Source organism: Brachycentrus maculatus, unplaced genomic scaffold, assembly GCF_059751285.1.
Source record: "Brachycentrus maculatus isolate JH-2025_06_01 unplaced genomic scaffold, ASM5975128v1 h1tg001186l, whole genome shotgun sequence".
NCBI lineage: Eukaryota > Metazoa > Arthropoda > Insecta > Trichoptera > Brachycentridae > Brachycentrus > Brachycentrus maculatus.
In genome coordinates, this window is record NW_028281873.1 from 1,472 (window position 1) to 23,582 (window position 22,111).

Sequence of the window (22,111 nt, forward strand, 5' to 3'; positions counted from 1 at the left end):
AGTAGTTGGCGATCCTGAAGAAGACCGTGTAAGAAAAGCAGGCCTATCTGCGCAAAAAGAAAGGATAACTCGAGGAAATCAATGCGAAAATCGATATGCTCACCAAAAAATATCAAGAGTCCATGAAGGAGCAGTAACTGCTGAAGGACAAAATTCAAAACTGCGAGCTAACTCTTGAAAGAGCTCAGAAACTGACGGAAGGCTTGAGCGAGGAGAAAATCCGGTGGGCCAACGACATCAAAACCTATGAGCACAATATGAACCTCTTGCCTGGAGATAGTGTTATCGCGGCTGGAATGATTGCTTACTCGGGTCCCTTCACCAGCAACTTCAGATAAAAAATGTAAAAGTAATGGCAAGCCAAGCTCAAAGTCGTCGACTTAGAGCATACTGAAGGAATTAATATGCGATCATTCTTGGGCGAGCCCGTGAAGATCCAGGCTTGGAATATCGCTGAACTGCCAAAAGACGACAACTCCACTGAAAATGGTATCATCATCGATAAGACAAGGAGGTGGCCACTCATGATCGACCCTCAAACTCAAGCCAATAAGTTCATCAAAAATCTATCGAAGGAGCATCTCGAAGGAATCGATGTAATTAAGTCTGGATAATCATTCATGAGGACTATTGAGCTCGCAGTTCAATATGGAAAATGGGTGTTGCTCTAAAATGTGCAGAAAGAACTCGACGCCTCTTTAGATCCTATTCTAGGGCAACAAGTCGTAAAAACGGCGGGCTCAGACTCAGGAATGATCCAGATAGGGTAGAAACAGCTCTCGTATAATAACGCGTTTAAGTTTTTCATGACAACGACTTTGCCAAATCCCCATTACTCCCCATAAACCTTCGTCAAAGTTACAATTATAAATTTCGCAATCACTCCGAGTGGGCTTGAAGAGCAGATGCTAGCGCAGATAGTAACAGTGTAAAATCCAAACTTGGAACAGAAGAAGACTGAAATCGTAAAGAAGAATGCAGCGGATAAAAAGTAACTGCTCAACATTGAAGATTCCATTTTGAAGTCGCTATCGGAAACCTCAGGGGGTATCGAAGATATTTTGAAGGATTAAACTTTAATTAACAAGCTGCAGTCCTCGAAAAAGTTTGCAGCTGAAATCAACCAGAGAGTCAAAGATTCAAAGATTACTGAAGCAGAAATAGATCAAGCCAGATAATCGTATCGGGCTGTTGCGTATCGAGCAAGCTTATTATATTTCTGCATTTTGGACTTATCCACCATCGACCCGATGTATCAGTACTCTCTGCAGTGGTTCAGCAACTTGTTCTTGCTCGGGCTAGAGAACTCGCCTCAATCCAGCGCTCTTGATGAAAGACTCAAGAACATGAACGACTACTTCACTTACAGCTTGTATGAAAATGTGTGCAGGTCGCTGTTTGAGAAACACAAGCTGATCTTCTCATTCATGCTCACCACAAAGATACTGTTCGGTGATCATGCTCTGGATGAGCTTGAATTCAGATATCTGTTGATTGGACCCTCAGGAGATGTGAAAGTACCCACAAATCCAACAACTTGGATTTCTGAAAACTCGTGGCCGGAAACCTATAAACAATTTTATGGCATGTCCACGACATTGTCTAATTTCAAAGGAATCGACGAATACTTCCTCAGTAAGCCTGAATAGTTCAAGCATATCTTCGATTCTTCAAATGCACATGAAGAGAATCTGCCCAAATACTGGAATTAAAAAATGAACGCCTTCCAGAAGATGATACTCCTCAAGGCCCTACGCTCTGATAAAATAATATCTGCTATTCAGAACTGGATCACTGAGAAAATGGGCGAAAGGTTTATTATTTCTCCAACCTTTGATCTCAATAAGTGCTACAAGGATTCCACGATACAAACTCCGCTCATCTTTGTGCTCTCCCCAGGCTCTGACCCAGTTGCCGATTTCTTGAAGTTCGCAGAATAATCGGGCATGGGTAAAAGAGTGGATTCGATATCTCTGGGTCAAGGACAAGGAAAGAAAGCATACAATTTGGTGATTGAAAACTCACAAAAGGGAGGCTGGGTCCTCCTTCAAAATTGCCATCTGTCGACAAGTTGGATGCCGTAGCTTGAGAAATTGGTTGAGTAGCTGCACGACAATATGCATAAAGACTTTAGATTATGGCTAACATCCATGCCCTCCAGTGCCTTCCCAATTTCAGTTTTGCAAAATGGAGTTAAGATGACTATTGAGCCTCCTCAAGGCTTGCGTTCAAACCTGCTGAGGACCTATAATAATTTGTCGGACGATGAATTAAAAGAATGCAAGAAGCCAGCAGAGTTCAAGAAACTATTATTCGGATTTTGCCTCTTCCATGCAATTATTCAAGATCGCCGTAAATTCGGAGCCATCGGCTGGAACATCGCCTATTAATTTACAAATTAAGATCTCACTGTCTGCAAAAAGCAATTAAAAATGCTGCTCGACGACTACGATGTCATTCCCTACAAGGTTATCAACTTCCTAGGCGCTGAGATCAATTATGGAGGCAGGGTTACTGACGATAAGGATGTGAGGCTGATCAAGACCATTCTGAAAAATTATATCAATATTGATGTGCTGAGAGATGGTTATAAATTTTCGGAGAGTGGAATATACCAGTCGATCGAAGCCGGCAATCTGGAGACTTATCTTAACTATCTCCAAACTCTACCCCTAAACCCGGCCCCAGAAGCCTTTGGACTGCATGATAATGCTGAAATCACAAACTCCCAAAACGAGACCCGCCTGCTCTTATAAACCATTCAATCAGTCCAGCCTCGGACAGCTGCAGGTGTGGGTCAGAGTCGAGAATAGGCGATCGAATAAATTGCGATCTTCGTGGAAAAAAGGACTCCACAGCCTTGGATTATCGAGGATATTTACAAAATGTATCCAACCCTTTATGAGGAAAGCATGAATACTGTCTTGATTCAGTAGCTCATTCGATACAACAAGCTTCTATAAATCATGGCAGAGACCATCAAAAATGCGAAGAAAGCTTTGAAGGGTCAAATTGTTATGAGTGACGAGCTGGAACAAATGTGCAACTCCCTATTTGATAATCAAGTTCCGAAAATCTGGGCGGATGTTGGGTTCCTCTCAATGAAGTTGCTTGGCTCATGGACCCAAGATTTGGTCGATCGAGTCAATTTCCTCCAAAAGTGGATCGATCATGGCACTCCCCACATATTCTGGATTTCCGGCTTCTTCTTCCCACAGGCCTTCATCACAGGCACTCTGCAGAACTATGCGAGAAAGCATGTTATCGCAGTTGATAAAATATCGTTCGAGTATCGTATCATCGACGACAAGACCTACTCCGATATTACTGAGAAGCCTGACTAAGGCTGTTTCATCTATGGAATATTTTTGGAAGGAGCCCGGTGGGATTACAAAAAGCATATGATTGCAAACCCATACCCCAAAGAGTTGTTCTCTGATTTGCCTTTGATGCATCTGTATCCAATCGAGGACAGATAGGTTCCTTTGGAAGGACTTTACAATTGCCCGCTTTATAAAGTTGAATCCCGAAGAGGTACACTTTCCACGACGGGACACTCCACAAACTTTGTCATGTACATGTAAGTTTCAAGCAAATAGCAAGAAGATACTTGGATTAGGGCAGGTGTTGCTGCTTTCCTGTCGCTACGCTATTGATTCATCTATTACGCTGTATTCCAATCATTATATTCTAATAAATAATAGAGGATGGTATAATATAGGGTATGACAGATAGGAGATATAACTTGGCATTCACAAATCAGCATAGCTAGCAAACTTATCCCCTGTGTACAGCACATCACTATCATATTCGGCAATGTTGCTGTACTCGTGGAAGCAAACCCCCCCTAAGCAGTAAACAATATTTCGGCTCACTTTCATCGAGATGTTAAAGTTATTTGGGAGGGATTAAACTGACTACACAGCCAGCCCTAAATCTAATAGCTCGCTAAAATCAGCCCCTCTGACTTTCTCGTATTCCTTGGTGAGAATAAACTTTTTCTCCCCAGCAACTAAGTTTTTCCAAATGCCCGTTGCAAACTTTTTAATGTATTTGTTGGCTGCCTTTTCTTCGACACTGCCTCTGAGCTTATTATTTTTGAGTTAATTGTACTTGGGATTGGATTTAATATTTGGAAATATGTCCTCCATCTCCGACAGTTCGTCGAGGCTGCTGATGCATTTCAGATAGATGAGCATTATCCTTGTCTTGTCTGAGGCCTCTGGAGCTTACTTGAGCAACGTCAGTAGATCTTTGTAGACTTACTTGTTCAGATGCTTTTTGCTGTAGATTTCGATCTCGATGTCGTAAAATTAGTTGAGCCTTCGGCGTTTGGCCTATCTTATCATTTCCTCAGCATTGTTGATATGCCACTCGATCTTCTTGGCCTTTTCGTCCAGCTCGCTGTACTCGTCCGGGGACATGTTGATCATTCTGGCCTTGATCTTGTTGAACTATTTCTACAGCTGCATCTCGCTAATCAGGTAGTTCTTCTTGGTGACCCATATTTAATCCTGGAGGGACAACTCCGAGAAGACGCCTTTCATGTTTTTGACTTTGTTCCCGATTTTATTCAGCTGGTAAATATTCTCAAGCAAACTCGCGTAAGTAATCCCGTGCGCCAACATAGGAAACTCATCGTTCTCTCGATTAAATATGTAGACCACCGCATAGTTCTTGAAGTTTTTCACAGTTTCATCGAAGTTGTAGGCGGTGAGTATCCTGTTTTTGAGGTTCTACACTAACTCCTTGCTCAAAGTATTGAGTGGGTTATAGATGAAGATGGGCTGAACCTCCATGGAAATCAACAGATTCAAGAGCTAGTTGCCAGTCGGCAGGATGCACATATTATTATCGATGATGTTGTAGCCGAGGCAAGAGTACTCTATTTTAGCAATTCGGGAAATCAGTGCGGAATTCTTTTTGGTTATGCTCTTAGCCAACTCCGATAGCAAGTTGGGAGAAGGCTATCCGCTAAAATGTATGACTATCGATGAATATTTATCGCTCTTAATGTCATTGGAAATCAATTCAATATTGGTGTGGGTCGGCTCCACGAGGTATATGACCGTCACTCCATGCAGCTGCTCTCTGTTTTCGCTGATGCTTAAATATAAAGTGATATTGTGGTCCCTCAGATCTTTCATCTTTAACTGTGAGGAAACAATATTTCGGGTGAATGCATCAAAAATGAGCATTTTCCAAGAGTTGGCATCGAAGCTTGAAAGTGCTTTGTTGATGAAGCCCCTCTGAATGGCAACAAGGCCTTTGCTGTTTGAAGAATGGGTTCCTTGTTTCATTTGATTTTCGCTTGTGAATTATCTAAACGTGTAATTATAATCGATATTGGTTTATTATTATTGGCATCTTCTGTTGCAATTCCGTCCTTGACTCGACTGTTGTAACAGAAGAATTATAGAGAGTTTATAAATTTTAGATAATTACTCGAGAGCATATGCCAATGGAGTCGACTAAAAGATGAACCTTTAAAGCAGCATTCCAATAGTTAGGTATTGCAAATAGGCTTAAAATTGTTCAGCCCATTATACGCTGATATGTGTTGAAATAGATGTTCTATTGGTGATCATTTAACATTCATATGGAAATCCTGCTTGGCGCCCCTAGTTTTTAAGTATTAGGCCTCTTCCCTCTCGTATTGAAGTCGGGCCTCCTTCTCTGCTCTTTCCTTTTCCTTGCGTTCTAAGTCTAGATCTTGGTTGGTTTTTTTGGTATTATTGACGATGCCTGTTTTGGTCTTTTGGAAGTTGTCGTCGAGCATGCCTCGCATCCTGTTGAGTTCCAAGGACTGCTGCTCATACAGCTGATTTTCATACTTTTCTTGTTCGCTTCTCTGCCTCTTCTATTCGATTTGTTCTTCTAGCCACTGCTTTTGCTTATTCTTGAAGAATTCCCTCCTGGCGTCATATTCTAGGTAAAAGATATCTTACTTAGATCTTAGCCCTCGAACTCTCGGCAGCCCGACATCATGGCAGTATCATTTTCGGCTGGGAAGGGCCTGAAGTAGGATTATTTGGTTCTCTTCATTTCGGCTTCAGATTTCGGAAGTTATATTTATATATTTATTTGAGATTGCACCGAATTAATTATGGTCCTCCCCATATATAAAGTACTTTCCTTAGTCATTCGAGTCCTTTCAAGGCCGCTCATCAATTACACAAAGCAGGTTCACTTGAATGGCAACGCGATCGACCATCCCCGCCTCCGCAGTAACTTTATCTACTTGGGAAATTTTTACCACCGAATGGAAGCTTACATAAACCGCAAATTCATGAAAATTTAATCCCAGTTCGCATTCAAGCCTTTAAACGATGAGCTCGCCATAGAAAAAGGAATCGAGTTTTTCTATGAAGTCGTGTTTTATACCTTGGTGATTGGGCTCCCGATTTATGAACTCTACCGAGCATCCATCTAGGGCGAGTAAAAGAAAAAGATCCTGGATTAAAAAATGGCTTCCATTGAACAGAGGCTCAACTCAGCTCTATAAAGCAACCAGAAGTTTGAAGAACTACAAAAACAGCCAAAAATCGAATAGCTGAGGATGACAGGCCCGCGTCTGCTATAAAAGCCCATCGCTCTCCACTTTCTGGATGGGACCACTAAACATTATTTCATATGATAGTTTATTGAATTGTTTAGCGTGCTGACCTTCATTTTGAACACTCATTTAAAACGAAGCACAATAGGGCAATGAGAGTAGTTTGGCTGGCTTAAAGTGACAATATGAGCACAGGATGCTTCCATTATTTATTTATAATAATATATAGGAAATCAACAATACGAAATGAAGAAGATCTATGAACTTCTCGAGTCAGCTATCAAATAGGGCCAGAAGTCCGCAATCCCTTAATTTCTCGAATTGCCAGAAACGAATGAAGCCAAGGAACTTGGCCCTCTTTTCGGCCTGCCAACCAATATTTAATATGCTCTCAAAAGATTAGTCAACGGTTCCATGTCAACCGACCCTGAGATTCGGAGGAACGCCTACGAGGCTTTATTGCAATTCAGCGAAGGATACCAGGAGCCAATAGATGCATAGAAATTGCTGAAATACGTGCTGGAAGTATCGAACTATAAGAAGGAGGGGTATAAAAAAAGGTAGCAATAAGCTTTCGTGTCGGGTCGCATTCAAGTATACAAGGTGTTTCGAGGGATTTTTAAGAACAACTCAGCTGTCTTCAAATCGATTAAGGATATGATGGCAGAGTACCCGGATTTACTACAGGAATAGTGCATCGAAGTATTGTACCTGATCAGCAAAAACAAACTGCTCAAGCTGAAGTTCCTCGAAATTGTTCCAAAATAGTCATCTGCCAAATTGCTCTATAAAATGTTTCTGCACATCGTCGACCCGTCCTCGCCGAATGCCACCGAAGAGGAATCGAAAGAGCTGATCACATAATATGTGGGTCGATACCCAGAGAAGAGCATGGGTTTGTAATACTTTGGGAAGTTCCTGGATAGGATCGTTTAGAGTCCATGCCAGTTCTTCTCCTCATACTCCACCAGATTCCTGGCTGATGAGCAATAGGTAAATATTCACGAGATCTACTATGTGCTTGTTGTGCTCAAAAGTTTCTTAGCATCTCACATCATTACCAAATAAAACTATAGCAAATACTTCGACAAGCGCATGATAGCCGTCTGGTTGGAGCAGCTGCGTGTCCTCAATAAGAAAATGAAAGGGCTGGCCAAATAGATAGCAATCAACTTCGATGAATCTGATGCAGGACTTGCCTACCAGACACTCGTCGATCTGCATGAAACCGACGTGTACCTGGACAACATGTCAGTGAACCATCCCTTGGCCAAACTCTACGAATTTGTGGACACTGAGAAATATTGGGGATACCTCCACAACTTGTGCTCGAGCCAGTATCAATAGTACACCAACAAGGTAGCCATCGATAAAAGCATCATGAAAAGCGAACTATAGGAGGAATCCGACGTGAAATCAGAAGCCTCCGGGTTGCCTCTCAACTAAAACACTGAAGAATAGGAAAAATACACCAACTTCAACGAACTCGATTACTTGCTGCAGCATAACCAGGAGAAGCTAGCAGATGAACACTTTTTGTCATCACTGGTTCTGCTCCTGAACGTCTACCATAAGGGGACCAACTCCGATGATGCAGATCAAACCAGCACACATCCTAAAACTCAGGCCATCACCCTTGACAGCAACAGCAACATTAAAAAGTAGTCAAAGGAAATACTGTTCTTGATTGTGAACATCGTCAACAAAATATTTTCATCGATCAAAAACTCAAAGAAAACCAAGACTTCACATAGTAGCAATAGAACGAAGCTGTGTAGTAAGATCTTCGGGCTCCTGGGCAAGATAAACTGGGAAGAGTTAGAGGGGCTGAGCGCAGAGACAGTCGCTGGCATAAAGAAATGCATCAGCTGGGTCCGAAAAAGAGTTGTAGCACTTAAAAAAGAGAACAAGCTTCAATCTGTGTCCTCTCTTTAAGTCAACTTCTATCACTTTTATGCAGCCCTGATATTCTTTTCCTTGATATACCCCGAGGAAATCGAAAATTGCTTCGAGTTGCAAATGGTTTACGAGGACATCGAAAAGCTGCAGGCCACCCAATAAGGCATGCCCCAAAAAAAGGTCAAGAAGGACAAAGCCAAAAAGTAGGAGGATAGCCCAAACAAGCCCATCCACGTCCTCGTTGACATGTTTATTAGCTTAATGACCAAGCCACCTCAGTTCCTCCGAAGGACCACTCACTCGCTGTTCATCGATATTATGCCTCTGATGGATGAAACCGATTTAGGGAACATGCTGACTGTGATTATCACACCCGATGCATAATTCATTGAAGAAGTTTGATGATGCTGATACGTTCATAAGTATTTGTATTAATCTTCATATAATTAATCAAATTATTTAATAGTCGCCTCGTCTTGCCTTGGATGAATAAAAAAGGTACTCCAATGCGAATAGGCTGAATTAGATTCCTAAATAATGAAAATCTGGGAAATTCAGAGGATAGATAAATAAATATATGTCAGTTGCTTTCGGGTCTTTTATTGATAGCGATTTTGATAGCTTCGTTTATTTAGCTTATTTCGATCAGTTGAATGATTTTTGAGAATTTGAGCGCGTTTATGCTTTCGGTGTTTGCCTCATCGATGCGGGTGGTCAGGTTGGTCCCAACCCCAACCCCAACCCCAACCCCAACCCCAACCCCAACCCCAACCCCAACCCCCAACCCCAACCCCGAAATAATGTAGAGTGCCACTCTTATTACGCCCTTCATTCACTAATATAGATTGACTTTAATTATATAATACTACATAGAATTATAAAAATAGCCTCTCACTATACAATATCGACAAGCCCAACTTCCGCAATGGTAGTCGATGAAGATAATGCGAAGCGTGCTTCCTCGATAAATAATAGTAATAAACACATGTGAGACTTTCGACAATATCAATACTGCAACACTTTAATATCCCCGTTACTCCAAGTTGTGACAATCTGCTTTTTCTGACTGTTCTTGGCCATCGAGTAGCCCTTTGCGGCTTCAGGGTGAACGTACACTGATCGGCAGATTTACGAGCCAAAGGATCGAAACTCGTTGCGGGCTGTCAGTACCAGCACTTAATCTGGGAGTTGTCTACGTCTCATATATCTTACCCAAAAAAGCAGGAATTTATCCCGACGCTCGAATGCAATTATTAGTTGCTATAATGCTACCAGCTTAACAGCCTGAGCTTATCCGCCTTGATGTCATAGATCTTCAAATGATTCTCATTCTTGTTATTTCCGAGCAACATGTTTGGGCCTAATACGTCCACTGCCTGCCCGCCGATGTAGGAGCCGAAGAGTTTGTGGACCGATGTGCGAGTCCTCACATCCCAAAAGTAGACTGTGCTATCCCATCCCCCACTGTAGAAGATGTTCGCATCATCGGGATTCCACTTAATGCAGAAAACCCGGTTAGTATGAGATCCCAAATGCCCAGTTTCCAATGATTTTGGCTATCCTTTGTTCAAATGACCGAGCAGCATTTGGCCATTTTCTCCCGAAATAGCATACCATTCTCCATTCGGACTGATTTCGCACGACTGAAGGCTATGTTCATACTAAAAATATAATTAAAGTTGTACCTTTTTCGAGAATAGAAGCTGCTGTGAGGTTGTATGCCAATACTCCATCGTGCCTTCGTCGTGAACTACCATGACTGAGTTTCTAATCCCATTGGGCACATCTTCAGAACAAGAAAGGCCCATAACAGGACTACTATCATCTGCCATGAGCTTATACTGAGTATTCCATTTTGTAGTAGATATGACATACGTGGCGCCGTCTTGCCCGCCAACGCAGACAAATGCATTGGAGCCCAAATATTATGCTGAAACTGGGACTGTTCCGAGCTTGAATTCTGCTTCCCTCGTGAAGGTATCTTCAGGACTTTTAAATATAGCCGGTTCAGATTGTTCTGTGCCGTAATGCGTATAATGGGTGCTCACTTCTTCTTCTTCAATCATAGTTTCGATTTGATATAGCTTATATAATTTATCTGTTTAAAAGTAAATCAGCATAAAACATCACTTTATTCAACTTTTTTATATATAGAATTCATCAGTCTATGTATTTTGGCTTTTATGCAATATGCCAGAACCTAAACAGCCCTATGCGAAAAACAAAAGGATCTCAAAAAGAAACAAAGAGAATGTATCCGAATTAAAAATATTTGGAATAATTAATTCGAACCAGGCAATGTAATATAATTATCATATTATTCTACGTTGAAAATGAAGCAACCGAAGTCTCAATCAATGATGAGAGGGAAGCTAACCAAGAGATTGGTCCTACCGACTGTTCGCAACTCAAAAACCCAATCGAAACCCCAGGAGATGTAATTGGCGTATAAAACTGAAATCTACCTGAATGTACGATTCATTTTATTTAGGTTAAACTCCTGCCTTTGGATATTCTTTTGAGTAAGTCTACGGCTGCTCCCATCAAAATACGAATTAATCCAGCATAGGTTGCTGTTTTTGTCCAGAATAATGCAGTCTCCAGAGAAGAAATCAAACTGGGAGAACATTAATGGATGTTCGTTAAGTTCGGGGAACTATACGACTCTCTGAAGATCAGAAAAACCGGAGACGAAAATTCATTCGGCAAAAATTTATTAGGTCTCGACGATACCTGGCTCAACAATAAAGTTCCATACGTTATTTAATTGAAATGCCTGCTTGATAAAGGGTAAAGGCCTGGGGCGGAGGAGAAAAGCAAGGAAATCAAGAAGTTCATTAATACTCTCATGAGCAAGAAGATTACGGAAAAGAAGAACTAGGAGCAGGCAAATTAACTCTCCGATAAAAATTCAGGCCTCAGGAAACCATCCGCTCCATGCAAGCAGAAATTAGTCGGCTACACAGAATCTCGGCTTCTCACCCAATTCTCCAAAAGCAAAATCCTCGGAGCCAAGATTGGCTTATCTTCAGTTCGCAGGGACTTTCAAAATTAGAGCAAGTATACGAAGTATTCTTAAAAGTAAACGAATGCTAGTTCCGAGCAGAGTGGCCTACGCTGCCGAGGAGCTTTTCCTTCAAATATTTCGAGCGAAAGTGAATAATATTTGAAGAGGACGTTTAAGTTCGATACTCAGCCATATTTTCAAAACACAAACTCTTTTCGAATTTCCGAACGAGAAAGCACATTCAACTGTCAAATTTCAAGCACGAAATGCGAAACGGCCCAAATTAATACGACATTAGATAACAAGAGTTTGCATAACTCAGAGCTTGAGGAATCAGTCGAAGAAGAGATAAAAAGAAGTGGACTATAAAATTCCAATGACTTTTCAGATAAGATAATAAAGAAAAGCAAATAAAAAAACGGTGAAGAATCCTCCTCATGCTACGAATCGGAGTAGATGGACTCTCAAGAAGGGCCTCATAAAAAACAGTAAATCGCGTCATCAGGTTCGCTTTGTGAGTCGAAGTACTAATGAGAATGGTCGGCAATAATGATCGATCTACTAATAATTTATACTATTCGAGTGTTAAATATTAAGAAATCTCATACAATGCTACGATATAAGATTATATTGATAACGAACTGACAATTGCTGATGTTTAACCATATTGAGTCTCTGGATCCTTTGATCATCGAAGATTAGCTATTGCAGCTCTTGGGGAGGAGCTCCGAAACTTAGCAGTTTATGCAGTTAAGAGCAGAGTAGATAGTGCAGGGGATATTGACCCAGCCGATCATACAGCAGCTCAAATAGACTATCGCATAACTGAAGCTACTCCTGGAGGAACAAACACATAACGCATAAGCCAAATCCTCATAATGCCAGCAATAAAGACAAGAAAGCGAAAATTGGAAACAAAAATCAGAAAGTCTTTAGAAAAGTTTGAAAGTGAATAAAGAGCAATTGGATGAGCATAGATAGTTTAAGCAAAAGTATGAAAGGCTCAGCAGAGAAACAGAGAAGTTGAGAGGCAGAATTTAGTAAAAGTAAGAATAGATAAAGAGTAACCACTAATTGATATAAAAATGCCGGAAGGGAACTGAGTAGCAACTATAAAAATACAGTAAACTTCAAGAGCGCAACAGAATATTAATGGAATAATTGGAGAAGTCTAAAGTTAACATGAAAAAACTGAAGGTTTCTGACTCAGAGAACAAAAAAGAGAAGGAGAATTTTTCAGTCAGTTACAACAGATTACTGGAGGAACACCGTCGAGTTTAAAGTATTTTGAAAGAATAAGTGGCTAAACGTTAAAATGAAAGGAAGCAATTGAACTTAAAGATCCGATGGCTCGATAAGAAATGCAGGCATTTCTAAAAGACATTTACAAACATTAAAGCACAGCTATATCCTAAAGTCATGCAGCTTGCAACCGAGAACCAGCTGACAAATAAAATGATAAAATAAGAGATGAGAACAATTGCGAAAAAAGTTAAATAAGACTACATAGTAATCATGGACGAAATAGGAGCGAAGATGATGAAGTAATTGCAGCAGCTGATGATTAAAATTTAGCGTATGAACTTCGAAATCAAGAATAATAAGGAGGAGATCAGGGTTAAAGATTAAATCATCTCCAAATTCGAAATGATCATTGAGGAAAATAGATTCGGCAATGGCTAGCTCAAGAAATAACTGCGGGTGAAGAAATCAGAAGCCGAACTGCTGAAGAAATAACTAAAAAGGGCTTACGAGGAAACATAAATTAAACTAAACTCCTTAGAGCACACCTACCATGGCATTCTCTATGACACTTCCCAACTCTTGTGACTCTGTTATATTATCTGATATTTTTCAGCAAATTGGTAATTAATAATACGCGATCGCGATATGAGAAAAGAGTACATAATTATTATACCATTATATTTGATACGCCACTGCCTCACGCAGGAAGCCAGTCAGTAAATCATTGTCGAGCAGTGCAAGATAACAAAGGGATAGATTTCTGGATAATTTTTCAAATGCCAAAAAATATCATAATGCTTGGACAACCCTCCTCCTTCTGCGCATCAGAAATGCTCAAAATTTGCATTCACTGATATCACCGTAGGGTAGTGCTATGCCAGCTGCTGCCCGGATGTGATCAAGAAATTATAATTCACCCCTGAAGATGTGCAATAATGTATTAACAAGTGGAGCCAAAAAGAAACATCATTGACCCTAATCATACTTCTAATAATATTCGGGGTCGTAGGTGCGTTAGTTGCTGGAGCGCTGACCTGGTTGTTCGGTTTCATAAAAAATCCATACACTGGCAAATATGTTTGGACTGGCTTTTGGTGTTGCAAGAAGACCCCAGATTTCTCAAGCAACCGCACCTCGGGCGAAAGTGAGAAAAAGCTTGAAATGAAGCCAGAAGAGAGAATAAATTTACAAGAGCTCAGACATGAGCAATTCTGATAAATTCTCACGTTTACTCAAGATAATGCAAATAAATATCAAATTAACAAATCTTGTTATATAATTCTTTTACTCATGACACAAATGAACCGGAAATTCAAGTATGATCAATACTAAATCTGTGTAAACTTCAGAAACGAGACATGCCTGTGGATTAGCGCCGAATTCTCCCCAACCCAAGAAATATTCCTGAGGGATGATGCCGAGCTGATTCGAATCAAAAAGGACACGGTTTTCGCAACATTGGAGAGGAAGTCTGAGAAGAATCTAAGATGTAAATTCATTCATCATTATAGGCGAGCTCGAGCAGATTATTACCGACGGCAAGAAATATTTAATCATTGCCTTCGTCGTGAACTTTGATTATTTGCCTGAGTTTAGAGAAGAAATTAAATTGGATTTCGTCTAAATCAAAGAAAAGCTCAAAAGCATCTCAGTCAGCAACTTCCAAGGTTAAATTTAAGAAATGTAAAATATTCTGAACAGCTTTAAGAAGAATGGGCTCACTTTTCACAAGGAACAGACTGCTATCAATGGTTTCGCAAATGGCCAGCAGATTCTGGCACAAAACGTGAACAGAGGCAAATACTTACTCAGATTTTCAGGGATATTCACAAATAGCACAGGAACCAATGTGGGCACAGACTCCGCAGTTTTCAGGATCAAGAGTCCAGGGTTCTAGGAAAAGAAAGTTACCTGCTCTGCATACTGCCAGTCAGGCTACTCTTATCCGATTTCCTTTAGTGAACTTGTGGAAGCAGAAGATGGAGAAATCGAAGTGCATACTTCTTCGCATATCACTACATGCACGCTAACTAATGTGAATATAACATTGAACCCGGTCTTCGAATTGGCTTGAGGCAAGCTCAATGATTGTATTAGCAATGCATAATCGTCAATATTTATTTATTCGATTTTATAGAGTTTTATCATCATACTATCATCATAATCATCACCATCATACTATCATCATATCATTGCTCAAGTTTCAATGTTCTGGGTCAAGAGATCCTGCTTTGGCTTAGATCGGAAACGGCTGGTGAAATTACCGAATTTTTCAAAAAGTGATGATTTTCTTGGGGTATTCGAGATATTGGATTCATGCATTGAACTCTCCAATATCTTGGACCCCTCCAAGTTTTGTGAGCCGTTTTGGGAGGAGTTTCTAAATCGATCCCAAATGCTTGTCTTTCTAAAGGAGTTGTTGAGAGTGTTTGTTGGTTAATTTGTTGAATTCAAAGGAATAATGCTCTGATGTCCTTGAGAATTAATAGGAGATCCCATATGGTTTTATCTCTATCTGTGAACTGTTTCTTCCAGTGGGTTCCCCGATCTTAAAATTGGTTCATTGAGATGGCTCGACATCCGCTGAGATTCCTTCAATGATGGCTCGTAATGAGCCTCGTGATTCGTTGGTTCCAATCGTATTCTACTTTACTCGTTACTGCTTAAATGCGTATTTCTCACATTAGTCAAGCGATCTCTTTCAATATCTGGACTCCCTTGATTGAACTGGCGTTACTAATTGTGTTAATAGTTAACAACGTGAGTGTCAGGAGCTATATGCTCATTATTTAGACTATGATCGAAAGCTGATTGCCTCGCATTCAATGATTCCTCTTGGCTAAGATGCTGGGCTGACTAAGGAGATTGCTCGTAATGAGGTGAATTGACAGGAAGAACAGGAGGAAGTACATGGGCATTATTTTACGGATACGAGGACCTGTTGATTTCAGCATGAGTGACCATAAATACTGTATATTTCAAATGTTTCAGCTTCTTGGAGACAGCCGAACAGACTCCATAAATATTGTTTCTGGGGTCCATTAACACTCTTCTGTTGGGCCTATCTTTGAGATCATCATCAATGAGGGTTGTCATCAATGGCTATAAATCTTCATTAAACGAGATGCATGCTAAACAATGCACTTCGTTGGGAAACTTGTCATCCAGAGATTGGTGAATGAAGTTGGATAATTCCGGCTTAAAGCTAATAGTTGAAGGGGATTTTTATGCTAAAGTCTGGCATATCTTTGATGCCATTTCATAGAGCTTTGGATGTTCGTGCGTCTCTCCGATTGCCTGAGAGGGAAATTCTCTGATCAACTCTTAAATTCTTTCTTGAGGGTTGGATTGCTCATAAATTCGGACTTTCTTATTGGAAAATTTGTCGGAAAAAAGGTATGTTTGATCTTCTGCTTTTTTGTATTTTTTTTAACGCTAACGAAGAGGAACTACCAAGGAGCTCGGATTGTTTCTAAAGTTTTTCAGGGACTCAAGCAGCCGGTCATGGTCGCTATGCATCTCTTTGAAATCAGTCTTCCCAAAAAAGCTCAACACTTTATCCATATTTATAATTATATAATTTATTCACTTGTATTATGGCACTTAGAGCTCTCAAAGGAATCAAGTAGCTTCGATTTTTGCTATGCCAATCATCCCCATCTTCGTAGCCTCTTCGGTTTGTCTTTTTTGATGTAGGAACTACATTGCCAAAAACTATGAAAACATCCGTCACAGTCCTGCCAATATCACTGTTCGCGAATCCGAAGCTATTGCCCCCACAGTGATCGCCACTTATAGTTATGGCCTCGAGAAAAAAGTAGTTCTGAAGAAGATGAGTGAAAGCGATATTGAATCGGCGATTATTGAATTATAAGCCCAAAGCAAGGCCATTGCTGCTGAAATTAAAATATGATGTAATCTGAATCAATATTCAACATTATGTATTCAAGTAAAAAAGCAAGTAGCATATCACTGCTCAGATTTATAAGTGGACTTTATTTTAGACTAATTAGCCATCAAATTTCCATGAAAATAGGCTTCCATGGCAGTTATATTTCCTGTCCGGGAAGCTGAGATTCCATAAGTAAGGGCTTTTATCTATATATTTTTTCATAATCGACTTTCACTTTCATGGATTTATTGGGTTCATATGGGCGATTGTTCATCGGATGCGAAATTAATTCTTCTGCCATGCGCTATCGAAGAATTTCCTTTAGTTTAGATTATTTTTATAATCTTTTCTTCTTTTCCTATTCCTCAGCCTCAACTTTCTTTTTATTCATCTCCTGAGTTTTCAGTCTACTTTATACATAAGCATCAAATTTTTTTGTTGATTTACTTTAGATCTGTGGCTATTTTTTGGCATAACCTTTGGAAACTGAGATGTTCATTGGCCTCTGAATGATTTGTTCGTTTGTTGAGTATGCGGATTTGGGCCTCGCTTCTGAAAGTTTGAATGGTTTGATTTAGAGTTAATGCTGATTTGAGGCCTTTTTGTTTTCTAGCAATACGAGCTATTTGGCGTGAAGATGGACGAAATTAGGAATTTCATTTGCATGAGGTTGTATGTAATTCTTGGCATACTTTTTTGCCATTTATATTCGTCTTTGCTACTCTTGCTCTTTTTGAGCTGCTAAGTTGATCATTGTTTTCGGATATGATGATTTTTGCAAGAGTAGGAGTGCCTCTGCCTTTTTTTATGCCTATGTTAGCAGTTTGATTTCTTGTGGCTTATATGTGGTAGTTGGTATTGGGTGAGCTTTAAAATTAATATCCCAATGATAATATTCCTCGGGAGTTATTTTTTACTGTTTCTCTTTCAATTTGAATGGCGCCGAAATAGTGACTTTCTTCTTTTCACTTTACTTTCTCTGTGGCTACTTATAAGTTGTTTTGGGAATGGGATTGGCAGTAAAGGCTTTGAATTGCTACATTTGTAAGCCTTAACTTGGGCTTTCTCCACTTTTTTGTTAGTTTGGCTGATGTTTCTGGAACTGGACTTCTAGAGGCTTGGTGAATTGTTTGGTGGCGATGGGAAATACTGAACAGGCGACCATTTATCTGACGTATTTTGAGCATTCGAATGGCCTCAGATGCTCTCCAAGTTTCTTGCTCATTTGCTGATAGCCGTACTTTAACTGCTGGTCCAGTGATTCTTGGATGTACCCGAGAATACAATAGAGAAATTTGGAGTTCTTCTTGATCTAATCAAAATCCCCTGCCGCAATGCCATTTAGTTTTGCATATCTTTGCATAAGATACTTGATTTTCATTTCGCAAAGAGAATGCTTGAACATTGTGATAATAATTTATTCCAATTAGCTTTCGAACCCTTTCTCATGTTCCTTTGCCTTCCAGCATTTTGAGTATGTGAGCAGCAACTATTACTTGGAAGTAAGTATAAATCCAATGAAGATGCTGATAAATTTGGCAGGCTCTTTCAACATTCTTTATACTTGCTTCCACTGATTTGTATATATCGAATTCAGTTGATGATAGACCTTATTTACAAGCCTTTCACACCGATAGACTTAAAGACTTTAGCCCTATAAGAACTTTGGATCCTCATGCCATATTTACACTGCATACTTTGAACTGGTCTGCTTGTTTATTATTTATTCAGTTGAGTCATCTTTATTTTTAGTTAAGTTCTATTTACTATCGTACAAATTTCGATACAGTTTGTTTGTCGCTTACATTTGTTTCTCATAGCTGTTATTAGAAATACCAGCCTTTTATTCTTCAATTTTGTTATGGTAAAACTATGGTAAATTTTTCACTCCGAGTTGCGATATATAATTTTCTATAACATCTCCTTAAAAGGAATTGATTGCGCATTGCTTTTCCTTAACTATGTTAAAGTTTCTGAAGCCTGCCGAATATTAGCGACGGATTTTGGGGTTATTATAGGTTGTTGGAGGGATTAAGCTCTACGATAAGTCAGTTGCAATCATTGATGTGAATTTTATCTGATTTATTATTATACATTACGAACTGATGTGGTACTGACAAAATCTTATAAAAAAATAGTAAGTAAGTATAACCAAAATTTTTGAGGAATTCTGAGCGAATCACTCTCTTTCTCGACATTTTCATATCTAAAACATCCTATTATAATCCATATTCTAAGCCTGACCTAAAATGTATCTGAGTATTATGTTCAATAAAACAAGATAATAACTAATGATATTGTTCTACATGAAATGGAGTAGAAAAGTTCAAAGAATATAGCCGGATCAGATTATTGCTGAAGTGTATTAAAAACTTTGGGATTGCCTTTAAACTATGCATTTTAGGATAAGATACTTGATTATTGCTCACGTGCGAGTTGCTTATCTGAGAGGTAAGACACCATAAGCACGGGTATAATGGTGATGAATATTACGTATAAGAACAGGAATGTGATGCCCAAAGGAGTTGCCTCAGGGATGTTGATGGACGCATTATCCCTTGGGTCTGAGGATATTTCTGAGTCATGAAGCAGCTCGTAAAGCACGTAGGTTTCGCGAAGGATCATCATCACAATCAAGTACCCCCAAATGAATTTTACCTATTCATAACAGCATCACATACTCTTCGAGGGGTTCGACGCGATTTTAATCGATCGAGTAGCAGCCGAATAAATGCGTACTAGAACAGGAGAAAAGTCAGTGAACAGACGACGACCGTCACAATTTTGGAACAAAGGCACCAACCTTACTTATACTGCAGCTATCCGAAGACAACAATGAGCAAGGAGCCCGGGATAAAGTAATATAGCAGAAATTTGCGAACTATTTGGCATCTGCGATGAAATTTTAGCTTTTATTAGGGCTCCTCCAGATTTTCATGTGATGAACTCTGGCTTGTGAAATCACATTGCTTGTAGACCATAAGCCATGTGATTGCGGCGATTATATAGCACTCATTCATAGCAAATATGCTGATCAGCGCGATAACTTAATCTAGAATGAGCCATCCTTATAGATACACATCTTTGGAGTTGGGAAGGTTGACTTCAACCACACGGTCGATTATGATCACTGCTGTAGGTAGAAAGTACATAGTGTAGCCATCAAGGCGACGGAATAGAACTTGTATGCTTCATGAATGTGAAAGTTGGTGTAGGAAAATGCCTTTGAGCAGAGTTCACACATCTTTTTAATCAGAAAGAGGCCTAGCGCGGCATTCATGGCGATCACAACTAACAAGATCAGGTCATTATCATATCGTGAGACGAAAGACGAGCTGATACAATTTTTTACGACCATATGATATGAAACTATTATATTATACTTGCACTATCGCGTTGGTTTAGTCTTTGAATATAATATAAACATAAAATACTATAATTTCTCCTGCATTTCCTCAATGGCTTTCATACCCGTTGAATAATTCTGAGTAATCATACATTTACTTTGGACTTACTTGTCGCGAAGCAAGACTTAGTTTTGCATAATCAGCTCCTTTGTTTCGGTGTTCTCTGAAGACACTCTGTTTTCGGCCCAGTTGCAGATCGATTGCAGGTCTGGGATATATGGGGACGCCAGCTCTTTCTTCATCAGTTTATCAAGAGGGTATTGCCTGAGCCAAGGGTGGTTTCTTATTTATTAAGATCCTGAGAACCCAAGGCGGTTTGCTGGTTTGCGCTGAATGAGCCTGTTGATGAAGTCTGCAGACTCCAGAGACCAATCGTCTGGGATTTCGTTTTTTTTAATTTGCACTTGGCGGGCTAAAATTTAGTCAAGGATTTATTTCCTATTTCTTCCATAGTAGGGCCTCCTTCTAAGCATTAGCTCGTAAGCGATGATACCTAATGCGAAATGATCGACTGAAAAGCTATGATTATGCCTGCACAAGACTTCCGGAGCCATGTAGCCCGGAGTTCCACTGGTGTCCGAGGAGTTCTCTGGTCGATATGCCCTTGCTACGCCGAGGTCTGTGATCCTTGCATATCCCTTTTCGTCGAGCACAATATTTTATGGCTTTATATCCCGGTGAATGATGCTCTTATCATGCAAATACTCGAGCCCCACAAAGATGCAGGCTATTAAAAACCTTGCCTCTTCCTCGGTGAATCTTTTCTTTTTGGCGATATGATGCCTCAAATCCCCTCCTGGCAGATAATCCATCACTAAATATAGCGTTTCGCGGTCCTGGAAGGATTGAATCATGTTGACCAAAAAATTATTTTTGAGGGATGCTAGCAGTCTCTTCTCGTTCATGACACTCGGCACACTTTTTTTCGCAATGATCCTAAATTATTAATTGCTTGTTACAGGGCTTTGGACATTTATTTCATAGCATAAGTCTTCTTGTTTCTCTTCAAATCGACCTTCCATACTTTCCCGAACCCTCCCTTACCGATCACGTTCTTATAATCAAATAGAGCCCTGTTAAAGACTGAATTATCTTGCTTTTTAACTTTCGAGATCTCCTCGCAGGCGTTGGAGAAATTTCTCTTATGCAGTAAGGAGTTTTGAGTTTTTTTCTTTTTGTTCGGCGAGCTCTGACGAGAATTATTATTCGAAACGTATCCCAACCTAAATCTATTTTAATTTACTTTCTCAGCTTGCTCAGCAATGACTCTTCCAGAGATGCTCGATAGCTTGAGTAACCCGAGCTCGGCTCGACGATGTTCAGGCATTTCTCGGCTAAAAAAGACGAACCTTCATTTTTATCACACTAATGGCCTGCCTTTTATGATTTCGGTATCGCATAAGTATGATTTTAATCTTGCTTCGCGAAAGATGAGCGCTGCTTATTAGCCTTATCGCCAGCGTTAGCGGCTTTGCGATTTTTATTCAATTGATGTGTGTGGATGAGCTTGACACTTCCATTCGATACGAGCTGCAGCGAAGCTTTACGTTCTGACATAAAATTAACGATATACTAAGATGTATTATAATATACGATGAATTAGTTGCAACAAATTCTTATTTTATATTTGGCCGAAACGCATTGAGCAAATCCTACATGGAAACATTGAGATAAATATTTCGAGGATGCCATCTCGTCAATCTTTAATTTAAGTGATTGCATAAAAGCCACATCAATAAATAATTAAATTAATAATCACTCAGCAGACCAAACCTTCAGCTTCAGGACATAATAAAGGTATTAGAGGAGAAGGAAAGAAAAACATTACTCCATAAGTTATCGGTTGAAATTGGCGTGGATTTTATGGGCTTATAATTTTTATATGTTCGGAACTTTTTATAACAAAGGACAAAAGGTCCTCGAGGCAGAAAACGGGCTTGGAGAAGTTTGGATTAGTGGATATGATTTCGCACACAACATACCTGAACTAAAAAAAAACAATATCATGGCCGTTTGCTCTGGGGTAGACCTCAGCTTCAACTACCCTTCGGAATTTCTCCATAAAAAATTCGACCTCGATGATTGCAACACTCAAAAGGTGAATC

At 39.8% G+C, this 22,111-nt stretch overlaps 4 protein-coding genes across 4 annotated transcripts; all 4 read left to right on the top strand.

Annotated features, from left to right (window-relative positions):
- Positions 1–404: 404 nt before the first annotated feature.
- On the top strand, positions 405–770 carry LOC148299307 (dynein axonemal heavy chain 7-like). The gene is made up of 2 exons (XM_088276212.1): positions 405–596; positions 681–770. Exons 1-2 carry the CDS (start codon positions 405–407, stop codon positions 768–770), a joined length of 282 nt encoding a protein of 93 aa, XP_088132338.1.
- LOC148299308 (dynein axonemal heavy chain 7-like) lies at positions 458–2,354 on the top strand. The gene has a single exon (XM_088276209.1). The coding sequence runs from the start codon at positions 1,251–1,253 to the stop codon at positions 1,647–1,649; it is 399 nt and encodes a 132-aa protein (XP_088132335.1). The 5' UTR covers positions 458–1,250; the 3' UTR covers positions 1,650–2,354.
- A 78-nt stretch (positions 2,355–2,432) lies between these two features.
- Positions 2,433–2,756, top strand: LOC148299309 (dynein axonemal heavy chain 1-like). The gene has a single exon (XM_088276211.1). The coding sequence runs from the start codon at positions 2,433–2,435 to the stop codon at positions 2,754–2,756; it is 324 nt and encodes a 107-aa protein (XP_088132337.1).
- Positions 2,757–2,966: 210 nt separating this feature from the next.
- LOC148299310 (dynein axonemal heavy chain 12-like) lies at positions 2,967–3,344 on the top strand. Its single transcript, XM_088276210.1, has one exon. The coding sequence runs from the start codon at positions 2,967–2,969 to the stop codon at positions 3,342–3,344; it is 378 nt and encodes a 125-aa protein (XP_088132336.1).
- Positions 3,345–22,111: the final 18,767 nt, after the last annotated feature.